Consider the following 18218-nt stretch of genomic DNA (forward strand, 5'->3'; position numbering starts at 1 on the left):
CTTTCTCCTGAAGAGCAGCTGGTGGATTTGAACTGCTGACATTTTGGCTAGCAGTCCAGCATGTGACCACTGTGCCACCAAGGCTCCTTAAATTGAGTGTGGATGGTTTTGTTTTTTGTTTTTGTTTTTGGTAGGGTATGACCAAGGAGAATGTAACCGAGAGGAATTACTAAAACCCGAATGAAGACTGAACATGATAGTGGGACAAGAGGAATGTCAAAGGAAATAGAGGAAAGAGCTAGGAGGCAAAGGGCATTTATAGGTCTAAATAAAGGCCTGGATATATGTAAATATATATGAGGACAGGGAAATAGATTTATGTGCATATATCTCTAGGTTTAGTATTAAGGTAGCAGAAGGACATTGGGCCTCCACTCAAGTACTCCCTCGATGCAAGAATACATTGTTCTATTAAACTGGCATTCCTTGATGCTCACCTTCCCGACACAATCGCTGATTGTGCATAAGCAAACGTGGTAAAGAAAACTGTTGGTGCCCGGCTATCAAAAGATATAGTGTCTGGGGTCTTAAAGGTTTGAAGGTAAACAAGCGGCCATCTAGCTGAGAAGCAACAAAGCCCACATGGAAGAAGCACACCAGCCTGTGCCATCACGAGGTGTCGAAGTGATCAGGTATCAGGCATCATCAGAACAAAAAATCATATCATTGTGTATGAGGGGGAGTGCAGAGTGGAGACCCAAAGCCCATCTGTAGACAACTGTATACCCCCTTACGGAAGGGTCGTGGGGAGGAGATGAGCCATTCAGGGTGCAGTATAGCAACAATGAAACTTACAACTTTCCTCTAGTTCCTAAATGCTTCATCCTCAGCCACTTTCATGCTCCCAATTCTACCTTACAAATCCGGCTAGACCAGAAGATGTACAATGGTACAGATAGGAACTGGAAACACAGGGAATCCAGGACGGATAATCCCTTCAGGACCAGTGGTGAGAGTGGTGATATTGGGAGTGTGGAGGGAGGATGGGGTGGAAACGGGGAACTGATTACAAGGATCTACATATAACCTCCTCCCTGGGGGACGGACAACAGAAAAGTGGGTGAAGGGAGACGTTTGACAGTACAAAATATGACAAAATAATAATTTATAAATTATCAAGGGCTCATGAGGGAGGAGAAGTGGGGAGGGAGGGGGAAAAATGAGGAGCAGATGCCAGGGGCTTAAGTGGAGAGCAAATGTTTTGAGAATGATGAGAGTAATGAATGTACAAATGTGCTTTACACAATTGATGTATGTATGGATTATGATAAGTTGTATGAGTCTCTAATAAAATGATTTTTAAAATATATAGTAAAATTCTAAAATAAACAGTAAAAAATAAATAAAATATAAAAGACTAACAAATACCGCTTGAGACAGTAACTATTGTCCCGCTTTAGGTCTGCTGAAGGCTTGGGAGGCGGTGCAGGGATGTGAGTGCACCCTGGCCCTGCACACTCCTTCCCTCCCCCAGCCCACAGAGGGATCTTCCACTTCCTCCCACCCCCCACCCCTCACCCCCCTCCAGGCCAACCCCAGCAGATCTGTGCCCAGAAGGTCAGCCCCCATCCCAGGCACCAGAGACAGTGGCACATTGCTTTTTAACACTGTTTAATGCTTCTCTCAGTGTTGCATGGGCGGGGGTGGGGTGGGGGGAGAGTCCTGGAGTGAAGAGAGGGAGGGGAGGGGAAAAGGGAAAGAGCTGAGCTTCTTCAGGAGTCTTATTCCAGACTATACATTGGCTGAGGGGCAGTAGAAGCCTTTAGAAGCTGCAAGATTGGCGGATTATGACCCAGGGTGCCCCCATCTGCTCCAGAGGGGCCCCACAGAAAGCCATAGTCACAGCTGACCTGTGACCCCAAGACACCCCATATGGCTGTGGGAACAGCCGGCCAGGGGCCTGTGTGGTCCTGCCTTCAGAGATACAGCTGTGGGTGACTGACTGAGTAGGTCAGTCAGTCAGTAGATCACTCATGGCCCCAGGGGGGCCTGCCAGCTTCCCCTTGGTGGTACTAATATCTCCCCAACCCTGGGTTCCTGGGGAGGTCCTAGGTTGGAGCCCCCACCTACCTGGACACTTCCTGCTGTGGCCTGCTGCCCTGGCTAGCCAAAAACCAAGGCCCCCAACTCAAACTCACTGCTATTGAGTCCATCTCAACTCATAGTGACCCTACAGGACAGGGCAGAACTGCCCCTGTGGGTAGTTTTGAGACTGTAACTCTTTACGGGAGTAGAAAGCCTCATCTTTTCCCCAAAGAGAAGCTGGTGGTTTTGAACTTCTGACCTTATGGTGAGCAGTCCAATACATAACCACTGGGCCACTAGGGCTGTCGTGAGAGAGCATCGATCAGATGGCAATGAGTTTTGTTTTGGGCTTTGCACTCTTTATAGGAGGAAAAAAGCCTCATCTTTCTTTCTTGGAGAGGCTGGTGGAGTTGAACTCCTGACCTCTGCAGAGCCTACTCCACCCAACAGATGGCTCTTGTTCCTGGCTGAGAAGAGGCTGGCATAGTGGTGCATGCCGCTTGTCTTAATTCATTGTTGCCGAGGCTTGGGCACTGCTCCCAATGAGCAGCCAGTACAACCCCGAGGGCTGTACAGGGAGCAGGGGGAAGGCAGGTTCAGACCATATTGACAGAGCCCAGGTTGCCGCCAGACGAGGCACCCACATTTGTGGTCTCCCAGGCATGATGCAAGTTGGACATCGAATAAGCAAAACCAACCATGAGCCTGTTCACTGACAGATGAGGGCCCGCTGTCCAGAGAGGGGAGAGGCTACCTCAGTGTCACCCTGGACCTCTCGCCCACAACTGAGTGGAGGTGGTCTGTGTAGCTGCACAAAGTCAGGCTGGAACAAAAGACAGGCTGTCTATGATGCTCGGTGAAGCAGGGTCCCTGCCTGTGCTCAGGAGACTCTGCCTGTCACTTCTTGGGGCAGGGTGGCACGTCTAGGTGGGATGCACCTCCTCGGTGACTGGTCTACTTGCCACTATGGCAATGAGCTTAGGTGCTGGCATGGTAGGTACCTCAAGATGGGCAAGGGGGCACGTTGCCTTGCGGACTCTTAGGGTCAACAGGATGGAGAAGTGTGTCCACATCGGCGGGGAGGGCCTTCGAGAGGGCCAGAGGAAAGGAGGGCTCCTGTGGGGCCTCGGCAGACTGAAGTGCATGCTGGTATAGGGGGTGGGGTGGCCCCCTGAGACAGAGACGTGGGCCAGACAGGGTAGGTGCTCACGAGCTGACTGGATTGGTAGCAGGCCATATCTCGATAGTGCCTACGTGCTGGGTGCTCTCCCACCTACATGGCATCAGGTGTGCGCTGTCTCCACCACTTCCTGTCACCTGTCTGCATCCTTCCGGGCCTCTTTGAGGGAACCCACAGCTTTCTTTTGCAGAGTGACCACGTCACTCTCAGGACGTGTCGTGGAGACATGTCCTGCTGGCAGTCTAGTGGGGAGTAAAACACTGGGTAGCCAGGATGTAGCACATCTCCAGTGGTGACTCGAGAGAGGAAGGCCCCAGGCCACTCCAGCGTTGCCCATCCCACCCAGCTTCCCACCACCTTACCCAACCTTCACCCTCCTCTGCACCCACAAGCCTGCTCAACTCACTCCTTCCCGCAAACCTCTCTGTGCCTCCCTCTGTCCTCTACCAAAAGAGCGAGATTCTCTCTCCAAGCCTCCAAGGCTCACACCGCTCCCATCCCAACCCACCTTCCCAGCTTCATCTCCTGGATGCAGCCCCCCTCCCCCCTCCGGGGAGCCAACTGTAGCCACCCAGGATCCCTCTCTGGTTTCAGTACATGCCGTCCTGTGCCTGCCTCCTCCACGAGGAGCCGAAGGGAAGCACAGTCATTGCTGGAAGAGTGAGTGAGAGAGACAATTATTAAAATAAATGCAAATGGGATGCCAGTGCACTGAAGAGCCTGATCTAGAGACCCAGCAAGGGGCTCAGTTCAGCCTCGCCCCTGGTTCCACCCAGGCTGCTGCACCCAGACTTAGCTAAAGGACTTAAAGGCAACGTCCCCCACCAGAGTACGAACAGGTCTCCACAGAGGCCCTCTGGAGCCCTGTCCAGGCCCAGCATTGGCTTCTAGAGAAGGTCCCACCAGGAGTCCACTCCATTGAGGAGGTCCTGCTCTGCTGGAGAGAGGGACTTCTGGGTGGGGGGCTTTAGAGGGGGGCAGGCTTACCAGTGTGGCTTTTGACGCAAGAGTTCAGCACTGCCTTTGTGGCCGAGAGCATCGAGTTGGGGGAAGGCAGCTGCATCAGGACAATGCCTTTGGCGACGAGGAACACAGAGATGGTCTCGATTCTCGGTGGGAGCCATAAAAAGGCTGAGACCCGGGGGTGCATGCGTATGTGCATGTGCGTGTGCATGTGTGTGTGTGTGTGTGTGTTTTGAGGAAGCAGGGAGAGCTGATTAGACTTTGTAATGTGGGTGGCAACGAGACCCAGGAAGGGTGGGATTTCCATAGGCTTGATGTTCAGACGTTGATGATGACCGATTCTGGAAGCATCCCAAATGCTAGAGGCTCAGCTGGGGAGGAAGCAACTCTCACCAGGGGCACCTAGTCTGCTGTGGGAAGGAACTGGGGGAGAGAGGAAAGTGCAGGCCCTGGGTGACTTCAGCCTGCACCACCCGTCCCTGGGGACGGGGGTCCACGATAGCCAGGCCTTGCTCACATCCCACCCCTAGCGTTGGGAGAACTCGACCCCACGATCCGTGGCTTGCTGCCGTGACGCTGGCTTTGGTGTGGTACTTGCTGGGGGCCACGAAGCAGCTGGGGCTAAGGGTCCTTGGTGGGCTCCGGGGGCTCGGCTGGGAGGGGGTCATCCACGTCTTGGAGCAGCTCGCGCTCGCTGCCCATGTCGGCGGCCCGCAGGCGGCGCAGGCGCGCTTGGGCCTGCTCCTGCTCCTTCTTGAGCTCCAGATAGGAGTGGGAGAAGGTGTGGAAGATGGACGTGGCCGGGAAGGCCATGATGAGGATCCCGCTGAGGATGCTGCTCAGGGCCACCATCTGGCCCGGCACGCTGCAGGGCACCATGTCTCCGTAGCCCACGGTGGTCATGGAGATGATGGCCCACCAGTAGGAAGCAGGGATGCTGGTGAACTCCAGCACGCGCCCAGACTCGTTCTCAGCCACGTAGACCAGCGGGGAGAAGAGCGTGACGGCCACGCAAAGGAAGAGGAGGAGCAGGCCGAACTCACGGGCGCAGCGCCGCACCGTCAGCCCCAGCGTCTGTAGCCCCAGCGAGTGGCGGGCCAGGCGCATCACGTACAGGATGCGCAGCGCCCGCAGCACCCGCAGCACCAGCCCCACCTTCTCCAGGTAGGAGCCCCCGCCAGGCCGGTCGCCGTCCTCCTGCAGCTCGTCGTCGTCGGACACGGCCAGGGACACATAGTATGGGGAGATGGCCAGGATGTCGATGATGTTCAGGGGGCCCCGGAAGAACCGGCACTTGTTGGGGGCTTGCACGAAGCGCAGGCAGAACTCCAGGGAGAACCAGGCCACACAGATGGTCTCCACAACGAAGATGGAGTAGCACTTTTGAGAGCATTCACCCTGCAGGGGGAGGAGGAGGGGCCACAGGAGGCAGATCTGCTGCGGGGGCAGAAATGCGGCCAAACGCCAAGCCCTAAGGTCAGCTGGTGGCTGCCCACCCGGCCCTGGGGGTGGACTGAGTTATTCACCACATCCCTCCACATAGTTCCTGGTTACACTGCAGGGGGCACACAGCGCTTTGGGGGGTTGGGGTGGAAGCAATCTTCCCAGCCTCCCTTGTAGCTACGCAGGACCCCATGACTCGTCTCCAACCTCCTTCCTGGGAGCTGGGACCCCGCAGATAGGCCTGCTTCTCAAGGTAGGGACAAGCAAAGCAGGCCATGGACCCAGGGGGACCCAGGATGGGGATCCTGGGGGAGCACATTGGAGCCTCAGCATGAGAGCCTCCCACTCCCCCTCCACCCCTCACTTTCCTCTGACATCAGAGTGCTCAGCTCCTATCTTGTCCGAAGCCAGCCTGGCCTGGGGACTCTTGATATGACTGCTCACCTTCCCTGATGCAAGCTCCTCCACTCCACAGGTGGCTAAGATGCTGGCAGCTATGCCACTGGCATAGGAGCCCTGGTAGCATAGGGGTTATGTTGGGCTCCAAACGGCAAGGTCAGCAGTTCGAAATCACCACCTGCTCTCTGGGAGGCTTTCTACTGCTGGAAGCAGTTAGTCTTAGAAACTCAGTGTGCAGTCCTACCCTGCCCTCTAAAGTCGCTGTGAGTCGGCATCGAATCGATGGTGAGTGTGGTTTGGTTTGGTGAGTTCACTGATGGAGTAGGTGGGAGAGGCCACAGGGAGGCCTGGTGGTGCAGCTGTTAAGTGCTCCACCGCTAACCAAAGAGTCAGGGGTGTGAGAGGTATACCAGTCTGTTCTCGCCACGACATGCTCTGCCCTGCAGGGCCCCTGTGTGCTGGAACGGACTCCACCTAAAAGTCACTGGTTCCAAGGCAAAGCCATCGGTTTCCGTCCAGAATGCAGCCTTGGAAACCCTGGGGGTGGGGGGCAGCTCTACTCTGCCCCCAGAACCCCAAACCCACCCCCGCTGCCAGCGCGCCCAGGCCGACCCACAACAACCCTGTAGGACAGGGTAGAACTGCCCCTCCCCCCTCTTCCCTCCCCCTCCCCCATGGGTTTCTGAAGCTGTAGCCTCATCTTTCTCACCAGTAGAGCAACCGGCAGTTTCGAACTGCTGACTTAGAAGCTCAACGTGGCCACCCAAGCTCCTGACTGTCGTGCAGAGCCTCTGTATCGACTGACAGTGATGAGTTCAGACTCTCACCCAGCCCCGGTATATGTACTACTCTGTAACTTCCTTAGCCGCCATCCTCTTTCTTTCATCTTACAAACACGGGTTTCCTGGGACCATTTTGTGCTGTCTGTGCTCAGCTTGGGGGTGGAGGTGGGTGGGCAGGAGTGGCATACAGCCCTGAGAGAAGCTGACGGAGTTCTGGAGATGCCTGGGGGTGCTGGGATGGACGGAGGGTTTGACGGATCACTCATGCAGGGAGTGTTTCTCTCACGGGTGCCCAACTGGGCGCCAGTTGATCTGTCTGTCCTTCAGTCCTTCACTCCCCGGGACCTCGCTTCTAAGCTGGCAGCTCCAGGAGGAGCCCTAGTGGTCGAATGTTGGCCTCCTCACTGCCAGGTCAGCAGTTGGAAGGAAACCTTTAGCTGCTCCGTGGGAGAAACAGGAGGCTTTCTGCTCCCGTAAGGAGTAGTCTCAGAAACCCACAGGGGCAGGTCTACCCTTTCCTACAGGGTCACTGTGAGTCACCATCGACTTGACGGCATTGTGTTTGAGGGTCTCGCTGTAGTCTCTGGGGTCACCAACATGTGCTTCCTAGGCTAACAGCTAGAAGTAGCCAAACCAAACCAAACCTAACCTAACTTAACTTAGCCAAACCTAACCAAACCAGACCAGACCAACCTAACCAAACCAAACCTAACCTAACCTAACCTAACTTAGTCTAACCTAACCAAACCAGACCAGACCAACCTAACCAAACCAAACCTAACCAGACCAAATCAAACCAAACCAACCAAACCTATTGCCAACGATTCCATTCCAACTCACAGCGATGTGACTACAGGACTGAGCAGAACAGCCCATGGGGCTTCCCAGGCTGTAAACCTTTAAGGCAGCAGCCTTGTCTCTCTCCTGGGGAGACTTCAAACTTCTGACATTTCGGTTGCTTGTGGCTGAGCACTTCATTAGTACCGTGCCAACTTCCTTCCCTGGGAGTGTGTTAAAAACACAGACTCTCAGGCCAGCCCCTCCTCCATCTTGAAGGACCCAGAATCCCCATTTCCAACAAGATCTACAGGTCCTGTCCAGGCACAGGAATATTTGGGAAGCACCTGTCTGGGGCTGGAGATGGGTGTAGGTAGTGTTTCTCAGCCTTGAGACCCAGTCTGGTCACCTGGAGAGCTTTGGGGGTCAGGGGGTTGGGGGGGGGCTGCTGTCCAGGCTGGAATCCTAGTTATTCTACGGGCCTTACCTTAGGACAGGAGTTGTCTAATTTCATGGCAAAGCTGCATAGATAATTCTAAGGTGCCGCCAGGGCTGAGACCGGCAGTAAATATTATCTACGTATTTGAGCCAATTGCCTGAATGTAAAGCAAGATGTTGACAGCCAGTTTCCTTTGAATTAAAATGCTCTGAAGTGGAAAGAAAGATTCTCTCCAGCTCCCAGAGGCTACACGGAGCAGCTCCTTTGTAGCTGGCCAGGAGAAAGAGAAAGAATGCAGATGGCCCATTTCAGTCTCTGTGTGCTTGTCCTTGGTCAGATGGTCACAAGGATGGGAGGCAGGGGCTGTGCCATTGAGGAAACCGAGCCCAGAGCCCCAGGCCCAGTGCTAAACCCCAGCCCTTTAATTCTTTGGTCGTCTGAGAGACAGGCGGTTCAAACCTGTCTGCTGCTGTCTGCTTCAGTGGAAACCCTCAGTCTTGGGAACCCAACATAGCAGTTTGCCTCTGTCCTGAGAGTCCCTGTGAGCCCACACTAATAGTGGTGGGTGTGGACTTTCATCTCTCAGTAGCACCATTGTCCCTGGATAGGGGCAGTGGTCAAGGCACTGGGCTTGCTCATGGCAAGGATGAAAGTTCAAGACCATTCAGAGGAGATTCGGAAGAAATGCCTGGTGATGAATTGCCCAAGCCTGCTGTGGAAAACTCCATGGAGTGAAGTCCATCTCAAGCGTGAGATGCCACAGGCAACTGGCTCCCACTAAAGGGCGGTTGTGACAATGGAAATAAGGTATCTAAAGCACTAAGCCGGGTGGGACCTGCAGGCACACCATGAATACATTGTAGCTATCATTGGAATGATACATTGATCTGAGGCAATCGGCTTCCTGGTTGCTACAGGGCAGCAATGTTGTCTCTTTCGCCCTGGCTTTCACAGGAAGCTGAAGAAATTCTCCAACAAGGAGAGCTCTTAGCAAAGCCCCCCCCACCCCCCACCCCCGCCTTGTTTCCCCCTTCCAGGGATTCGAAATGCTATGGGGGGGGGGAGGGCTCAGGTGTGGGGGATCCTGCCTCCCAGTCTCACCACTCACTTCCTGTGTGACCTGCCATTAGCTCTCTTTGTCCCCGCTTCCCTTTCCAATGAAGAAGTTGGAAGATAATGGGTTCCTGAAAGTTGGCTCTGAAGCCTCCCACCCCACCCCGTTAGCTTGCCCTAGGTACTTGTGGAAAATGCAAATTCTTGGATCCTAGGATCAGAAACCGTCCCCCAACACACACCCTTCTGTGGGGCCCAGGAACTGGCATTCTGGGAAGCGCCCCAGTGGGTGATGAAATCTTTCAGTCTCCTCTCCAGATTTGCCCTGTGAGGGCTCTTTCTCCTGTGCCATTCTGGGTGTTTTTCCTTGGCTTAAAGAATCTTAAACCAAAGAGAAACATGAAGGAATTTGATTAGGAACTACTTTGTGGAAATGCCGGGCCCAACAGCTCCCGAAGGTGACTCCTGAGGCTGAGGAGTCTGCGGGTGCCCTTCCCGCCTCTGCCTTTCTCATTTGGATATTCAGAGCATGTACACCACCCCCTCCACCTCCGGGCTGGCGGCCTGGCCCCGCTGGCCATGTCCCCGCACTGCAGCAAGTGTCTGCCTCGTCACTCCACCTGCATTGCTGCTCCCTGCTGCATCCTTAAACCAGCCGCCCATCCCGGGCACAGCCACAGAGCCATCTGCAGCGGGAGGCGGGGATGCTTACAAAACTTCTCATGGAAACCGGATGACGGCTCTCGGAGCACACCATCAGCTGTGTACCCAACAATTCCGTTCACGCACTCTTGTTCCATTGTTCCATCTCATTCTCAGAACCCTTCAATACATGGAGGTCACCCCCTCACCCCCCGCTTTTTCCCTAACCAAAGGAAACTCACTGCCACCCACTCAGTCCTGACTCACAGGGACCCTCTGGGGCAGAGCAGAACTGTCCCCAGAAATTTCTCAGGCTGCAGCTCTTCACTGTGGGAGTAGAAAGCTTCATCTTCCTCCTGCGGAGGGGTTGGTGGTTTTAGAAGTCCAAGACTTAACCCGCTGTGCCACCTGGTCTCCCCTCCATCTTCTCTAGTCCTTCTCAACTTTGTCCCTTTTGATATCAGATGTTGGTGTTCTAAAGCACGCACACCTCCCGAGTTATCGTTCCCCTTATCAATCACTCTCACTGCCATCGAGTTGGCTCCGAATCACGGCGACCCTACAGGACAGGGGAGCTGCCCCTGTGGTGTCCGAGGCTGTAACTCTTTAGGGGAGGAGAAAGCCTGGTTTTTCTCCTGAGGACCTGCTGACCTTGCAGTAGAAGTCCAGTTGTAACCCATCTCACTGGTCGGCAGGGCCTTTATACGGACCCACAGCAATAAGAGTTCAGACTCTAATCCAGCCATTATATACTATTTTGTAACTTTATATATGATTATACACTTTATATGCTACTTTGCAATTTTATATACGATTATATACTTTATATACTATTTTGTAACTTTATATACAATTATGCACTATTTTGTAACTTCTTTATCTGCCATTGTCTTTCATTCACCCAACATATATGTGCTTCCTGGACCCACTTTGTGCTCAGCAGGTGGGGAGAGGGTGAAGTAAGGTCCCGCAGTGAGAGAGACAGATGGAGTGCCGGGGATGCCTGGAGGCTGCTAGGGATGGACAGCATAGTGGTGAAAACACTGGGCCGATGACCCAAATGTCAGGAGTTCAAACCCATGTGATGCACCTCAGCAGGAAGACAAGGCAGTCAACCTCAGTGGGCTTCTGAGAGTACAAAAGGAGCCAGTGGATTTTTTTCCTGGGGGCTTTTTGAGGTGCGCCGCCCCCCCATGCCATCAGAAGACATGGAAGTTGGGACCCAGGTCCCCGCATGGGTGAGCCTTGGAATCCTCCTGAGTGAAAGGATCGGCCATGGCCGGCCGGCCACAGACTGCGTGAGTCAAGAAGAGGTCAAGCCGAAGAGATAGAATGTGGACCCGAGGGCGCTGGAAGTCCTGGGTTACTTGGTAGGCCGCTAACCACAAAGGCAGCAGTTTGAAACCACCAGCTGCTCCGAGGGAGAAAGATGAGGTGGTCGGCTCCCCTCAAGAGTGGCAGTCTCAGAAACTCACAGGGGCCCTTCCACCCTGTCCTGCAGGGTCCGTTTTGAGTTGGAATTGACTCAAGGTCAGAGCATCTGGTTTTGACCCAGGAGCCCGGTGGTATAGTTGGTTGATTGCTGGGCTGCAAGCCCCAAGGTCAGTAGTTCGAGCCCACGAGCCATTCCTTGGAGAAAAGATTCAGACTTTTGCTCCTGTGAAGAGTGACAGTCTCGGGGACCCACACTGGAGTTTCTGCCCTGAACTACAAGGTCACGGTGAGTTGTCGGCATCAATTCCATGGCCATGAATTTGGGTTTTTGGTTGATCTTGACCTTAAAGCATTCCTCCACTCCATTCCTGCCATCTCCCCCTCTGGAGAACACTGGACTGGCCTGTTGTCACATAACTGCATGCCCCCTCGCCCAATGCTGGTTCCAGGGGTCCCTAAGGCAGCTCTGGCTTCTGTCTGAGGTCCCCTGGGAACTGGCTCAGCCTCTTCCTCAGCCTGGCTCCTCTTCCCCAAGTCTGCCCCCACCCAGTGTCAGCCCCAGCTCAGGGTTCTCCCTCTGCCCCCTCCCACCACCTGCCCTGCCTCTCCTTCCCAGGATGTTGCTGTGTCCGTGTCAACTCCACGATTTGTTCCTTCTGTGTCACGGGAGAGGCAGCTCTTACCACGTGGGGGCCCTGCGGGCTCCGGCTGGTGTGGTTCTTGGCTGGGCTTGCGCTCCGCCAGGAAGTCCTGGTTATAAAGCAGTGGCCTCCAAACCTCACCTCAAGGAGCCTCGGCTCTCTTATCTCTAAAATGGGTGACAGGGAGCCCCTGGGACCAGGACACTGTGGGCCAGGTGCAGAGTTGGTCTCTGATCTGTACAGACTGACTCCCACCTCGTGGGGGGCGGGGGGGCGGGTGTATGTCTCCCATTTGGAGATGACTGCTCACACACTCATCCACTCTTGTCCTCAATGAAGGAGAAACCTCAGAGGCCCTGGCTCCCAGGGGGGTGGGGGGCAGCGGCATGCAGGGCCTCCCTGTGGTGACAGTGGAGCCTATCGTTACCACCCAGCCAGTTCTAATTCCTGTGTTTGTATGTACGAGGGGCCTTCGGAGAGTTTGGGAGAAATTCTGCTATTTTTCTAATACCAATTTTTGGAAGCCCCCTCGTGTGACAGAAAGGGGCCCTTGCCCAGCCCTGGGCCATCTTTCCAAACCCAAACTCACTGCCGTTCAGTCTATTCTGACTCATGGCGATCCTCTGGGACAGTGTAGAATTGGCGCTATGGGTTTCCAAAACAGTGACAGTCGCAGCAGCAGAGAGCCTCATCTTTCTTCCTGGGGGCAGCTGGTGGTTTCAAACCGCAGACCTTGTGATGAGCAGCCTAATGCATAATCACTGTGCCATCCTCAGGAGGTGATATTTAAATGGGGAAGGAAATTGACCCTTGGCAGCTGGGGAGTTTAACCAGGCAGAGGGAAGAGCGTGAGCCCCTGCCACCTGGCAGAGTCAGGAGAGGTGGGCCCCGAAAATGGGGTTGCTTTTTCTGGTCAGGACACAGGGACACTCAGCTGGGGAGAAAAAGCCCAGCAGGTGAAGAAGCTTTTTGCTGGAGCAATTATGAAATGTCAGTGAACAGAGTGACGTGACAGAGAACTGGCCGGTTCTCTGTGGAGCTGAGTCATGATCTCAGAAAGGTACTGTCGGGCTGGGGATTGGAGGGGGCTGGTGGTGGGGAGGCCGAGGAGTGGAGGAGCCACAAGGGGCTTCTTGTGCAAGGGTATTGTGGTGAAGGGGTGGGGACTGCACCCCCTGAGGAGGGCACTGCTTGACAGGGTCTTCACACCTCCCCCCACTCCCACCTCATCCATCCCCCCTACCCCACCCCCTCTTCCTTCTCTGGGTTCCACCCTTGCCAAATGCTTGGAGCGGGAGAGGGGCTGTGCCATCCCAGCCCTCTTCTGCCAACATTCTGTACTCCGGGCAGTCTCAGCAGGCACCTCTTCCCCAACCCTACGCCCACTCCTATGTGCATATCTCCCTGGGTCAGGAGAAGGGGGAGGAGACCTCCAAGTCCAGGGTCTAGAGCGTGTGGAAACATCACTGGGAGAGGCCTGGCAGGGAGGGCTGTGGAGCAAAATCTACCCTAAGGCAGCAGAGGCTGGCTTAGAGGTAGTGAGGATGGGGTGTACAGCCCCCCCCACTTTGCCTCACTTTTCTCCTTCTGAGCAGCTGGAGGTTCAAACTCCTGACCTCACAGCAGCTCGGTGTCTACCCCACTACACCTCCAGGGCTCTTTGGCATGCCAGGAGCACCCCCACTTCACACAGGAAACTGAGCCACTGAGAGGTTCAGTGACTTGCCCAGGACAGAGAACAATGGGTAGAAGACTGGAGCCCAGCGTGAACGCACCTTAACCTGAGAGCTCTAGGAGCCACCGTAAAAGTGGGGTGCGTGGCCCTGGGAACACTGGAAGCAGGATGGGCAGTTGAGAGATGATGGGTGTGGTGGTCAGGGGTCAGGGCTAAGGACCAAGCAGAGGTGATATGAAATCCTGGCTCTGCCCCTTGCTACCTGTGACTCTAAGAACTCAAAACCCCACACTCACTGCCACCGGGTCGAGTCTGTCTCACAGACCCTGGAGGACAGGGCAGAGCTGCCCCCGTGGGTTTCTGAGACTGAAACTCTTGACGGGACTAGGAAGCCTCACCTTTCTCCCACGGAGCGGCCAGTAGGTTCGAACCACTGACTGTATGGTTAAAAGCCAGACGACGTGTGCCCACGATGCCCAGCAGGGCTCCTTATGCTTGTTAGAAAGTGGAAACAAGATAAAACTTTAAAACAAAACCAAAAACGCAGACTCTCTGTGGCTCAGTTGCTTTCTTCACCTGTAAAGTGGGGTGACCATGACCTCCACTTGTGAGTGCGGTGGGCGAGGGCTAATGTGACCCCACCGTCTCAAGTGCGGGCCTCAAGAGAGCCGCTTTATAAACATCTGCCCCCCCACCCCCAGCTCCTCCCGGGAGAGCCCAGTCTGTCAGGTTCTATGTCTGAGAAGCACTTGGTGTGGTGCTCTGCTGTCCTCCCTCCTTGGTTGTGATGTGCCATCTCGGGCAGATAACCTTTAACTCCACGCCAGGGGTGCAGACATCTGCAGAGAGCCAGCTGGGGCCCGTGGGCCCTCAGGCTACAGAAGGCAGGTGACATCGTCAATTCCAACTAACATCGCACGCCCAGCCAAAGAGAGGCCACTCCAGCCGGCTCCTTGGGGGTGAGTTAAGGAAATGTTGGATCACTATGGCTTGAGAAGGACATTGTCAATATCTAAATAGCCCATGGCAGACAGTAGGGTCCCCCTCACCCCCATTCGAAAGGTGAGTCTGAGGGAAGTTGCTGTAGACTAGAGGAAAGATTGGAGGAAGTTGTTTTCCTTGGTGTCTGATAGAACCCACACCCCAGTATCACCTCTTTGACACCTTTACGAAGATTTCCTGCCGGCCACACCTCTGGTGTTCCTCCCCTCCCACGGAGAGCTAGCTGAGATGCTGACGTTGACTGGTCTGCGTGAAGGGGGCAGTGCCTCTGGGACAGATGTGCCCTGGACCTCCCTGGCCCAGTTGCCCCCAGGCACTGGGCGGCATTAGCATCTGGCCTTGAGAACCAGACTGTCTTCAGATAATGTCCCAGATAGGCAGGTAGGAGATCCAGAGCCTGCCGAGAGAACTTTCTCGCTTTTGTCAATGTGAGGACTCAGGCCCTGCCCTCCTGTGGCCTCTTCTCCCTCCTCGGTCTCTCAGCTCCCAACTATTAGAACAGGGAGACCAACTGACTGACAGGGGCTGCCTACACTCAGTGTCTTTAGGGAGAAAGCAGAAAGACGCTGAGAACTGGGTTGTTTCCTCCTTTAAAGTGTTGCTTCTCTCCTGCTCCATACTCCTCCATGGCTCCCCAGTTCCCTGACTCAGGGAGCCTATGCAAATTCCTCCCCCACCCAGTCCTGTTGGCCTCTGCCTTACCTCTACCTGATGCCTCCCGTCAACGTTCAGCTGGGTCTTGTGATCACTCAGCTTTGCAAAGCTCCGGTCCCTGGATAAGATGGAGACCTGACTCCTCCATCACCTCTCTCTTGAAGGTCCCGAGAGGGACCACCTCCTGGAGGGGCAGGGGTTCTTTTGGACTTTAAGTAGTGGGGTGAGGAGGTTGTGGGGTTTGGCCCCAAGGCTTTGGTTTTCATCACCTTTGTGGCACATTCGTCTCCCATTCCATAATCCATACATGTCTTGTTTTGTGACATTTGGCTGGCAGCCCTCTCGATGGAACAGGGGCTCCCCCCACATTTCCACATTCTTTCTCTTTTAGTCAAAAGGGGGAGAAAGGATGATAGCCTAGCTTGGGTGACATCCGTGAAAGATAATATGTAATAATGGTTTTTTTGGAGCCAAAGTGCCTGCAGCCCATGAAAATGTTGTAATGTTGTTTTTAATCACAGAATGTAAAGCAGCTCTGGTTGTATCTGTTTTATACTAAGGAGGTGATGAGACCATTTTTAGTAATATTTTTGTTGTTTTGAGGGAAATAATTCATGGGCGCAGAAACACCAAGTGCCCCTGGCTTTGGATCTCAGTCATCCCTGCTGGTGCAGGGGTCGTTATGCACTGGGTCGCCACCCACAAGGTTAGCAGTTTGAAACCACCAGCAGCTCCGTGGGAGACATCAGGGCTTTCTACTCCCGTAAAGCATGACAGTCTCAGAAACCCAAGGGAGCAGTTCGACCCTGTCCTGTGGGGTCTGTATGAGTTGGGATCTACTGGATGGCTTTGAGTTTGGTCTTTGACATCCTACCCCAACCAAATGATTACAATGTATCATATACAGGAATATAGCCCATGCTAGGTTATATTCATCCCTGGCCCCTCCCCATCTGATTGGTAAAGATCTCCAGGGACCCAGAGGCTGATGGGGATGGGAGCCTGGCCCTGACCGGCGGCCACTCACCTTGTCCTCCTCCACCCTCAGGTCTGGCATGGTGCTGATGCACAGGCTGACAGCCGTGGTCGCCACAAACAGGATGGAGAGGCACGCGAAGACCTTGCCAGGCAGGCCGGACTGCGGGTTGTCCACCATCTCCCGCAGCCTGTCCATGAGCAACCCCCAGCGGGAGGGGGCTTGGGCTGGCCGGCCCACTTCCCGGCCCCGCTGCAGCTCCTCGCCCCGGTGCAGCTCAGCCAGCTCCTCCAGCCTCTGCAGCAGCTTGCGCAGGCAGCAGCGCTCCAGCCGGGCCTCTTCGATGCCCCAGTAGCTCAGCTCCTCGCGGAAGGACAGGGCGCACATTTCCCGCAGCAGGACCAGCTTCCCGGCCGCCAGGAAGCTGACGATGGCCGCGAAGGCGCTGGGGCTCCGGTCGAAGAAAAACTCCTGGCTGTCGGCGTCGTAGTCGTCGCAGAGCTGGGCGATCTCCTCAGGACTCCGGCAGGCCTTGAGTTTGCTCAGGCGGCTCTGGGGGAAGGCGTCCAGCGAGCTCCAGGGCAGCAGGTACCGCCTGCCCCCGACGTTGACCAGGAGCTCCTTCTGCAGGTCGGTCACCAGGGACGCATCAGGGCCACCCAGCCTGCGGGCCCTGCGGTAGTACAGGCCCTTGGCCGGTGACTGCTCCTCACGGGGGCCGGACAGGAGAGGGCTCAGGGGGCTGCAGGAACCGAAGGGGTGGTCTCTGGACGGCATGGCATCACCTGACTGTCCCAGCCTGGGATGAGGGTCTACCTGTCTGTTAGGCAGAGAGGAAAGGGCAGGAGAAGGCAGGCAACAGTCTGATGACAAAGGATGCCCAGGCACACACCACCCACCCAGCCTGTGTCCTCTGGGAACCTCAGTGTGTACAAGGACCCTTGGTGACGCATAGGGTCAGGTGCCAGGCTGCTCCTCACAAGGTTGGCGGTTCAAACCCACCAACCCTCATGAGAGAGAAAGATGAGGCCGTCTGCTTTCGTCAAGGTGGATAGTCTCAGAAAAACCCAAGCTCTTTCCCTGCCCTATGGGGTCACTGTGAGTTTGGAAGGACTTGGTGGCAGTTGGGGTGGGTGCTCGGGGCTCACGCCCCGCCACCCCCATCTGTCAGTGGAGGCCACCGAGGGGCTAAGATGCTAAGTACAGTTTATTTTTTGTTTTCCTTTTCATATGTAATTCTAGCTTGTTTATTATTTATTTATTGAAAATCATTTCATTGGGGGCTCTCACCAATCTTAGAACATTCCATACAGTAGTGGTATTGAGCATATCTGTACATAGGTTGGCATCATCATCTCTAAAACCTTTTCTACTTCAGGCCTTGGGATCACCTCCTCTTTTTCCCCACCTTCCCACCCTCATGAATCCTTGATCAATTATACATTGTTATTATTTTGTATCTTACACTGTCCATTGTCTCCCTTCCCCACATTTCTATTATTCATCCTCTTGGCGGGGGGGCTATATGTGATGAGATCCCCTTTGTCCTCTTTCCCTTCCCTGGTCATCCCCCTACCCTCACGATACCAGCTGAGCACAGTTTTGTAGAGCTTATAGACTAAGAGGGATGAGGAAGAAAGGCCTGGCACCCACTTCCAAAAAAAAGCCAATGGCTCACAACCTTCCTGTCTGAAACTGGCCACGGGGAGGGCACAGATCTGGGCGGTGTGTCATTCAGTCGGGCATGGGGTCGATATGTGTCAGGGGACACCAAAGTGGCTGCTGACAGCCACCCCTGTATGGCTGGGGTGTTGTCAGGAGACCAGCGAGCCGTGGCATCCTTCCCCTGGAGGGCACAGACCCGGCCCCGGAGAGTGCCCAGGAGTGAGCGCGATGGGGCTCGGGAGCTGAGTAATTTGTTCCTGAGCAAGGGAGGAGTTGGAGCTCTGCCCCTTTGGGCTGTGTGGTCTTGGGTGTGGGGCTTAACCTTCCAGGTCGCAGACATGCTCTGGGCCAGCCTTGGGATAGCCAGCGAAACAAACTAACTAACCCAAAGACCAAACTCGCTGCCATCAAGCTGTTGCTGACTCACAGTGAGCCCGTAGGACAGGGTAGAACTGCCCCTGTGGGTGT

At 54.9% G+C, this 18218-nt stretch overlaps 1 protein-coding gene across 1 annotated transcript; it reads right to left on the minus strand.

The window, feature by feature from the left end:
• Positions 1-4789: 4789 nt before the first annotated feature.
• Positions 4790-16862, minus strand: KCNG4 (potassium voltage-gated channel modifier subfamily G member 4). The gene is made up of 2 exons (XM_075536747.1): positions 16137-16862; positions 4790-5566 (listed from the first exon to the last, which is right to left on the minus strand). The coding sequence occupies exons 1-2, from the start codon at positions 16860-16862 to the stop codon at positions 4790-4792; spliced, it is 1503 nt and encodes a 500-aa protein (XP_075392862.1).
• Positions 16863-18218: the final 1356 nt, after the last annotated feature.

The sequence above is a fragment of the Tenrec ecaudatus genome, chromosome 18 (assembly GCF_050624435.1).
Source record: "Tenrec ecaudatus isolate mTenEca1 chromosome 18, mTenEca1.hap1, whole genome shotgun sequence".
Lineage (NCBI taxonomy): Eukaryota > Metazoa > Chordata > Mammalia > Afrosoricida > Tenrecidae > Tenrec > Tenrec ecaudatus.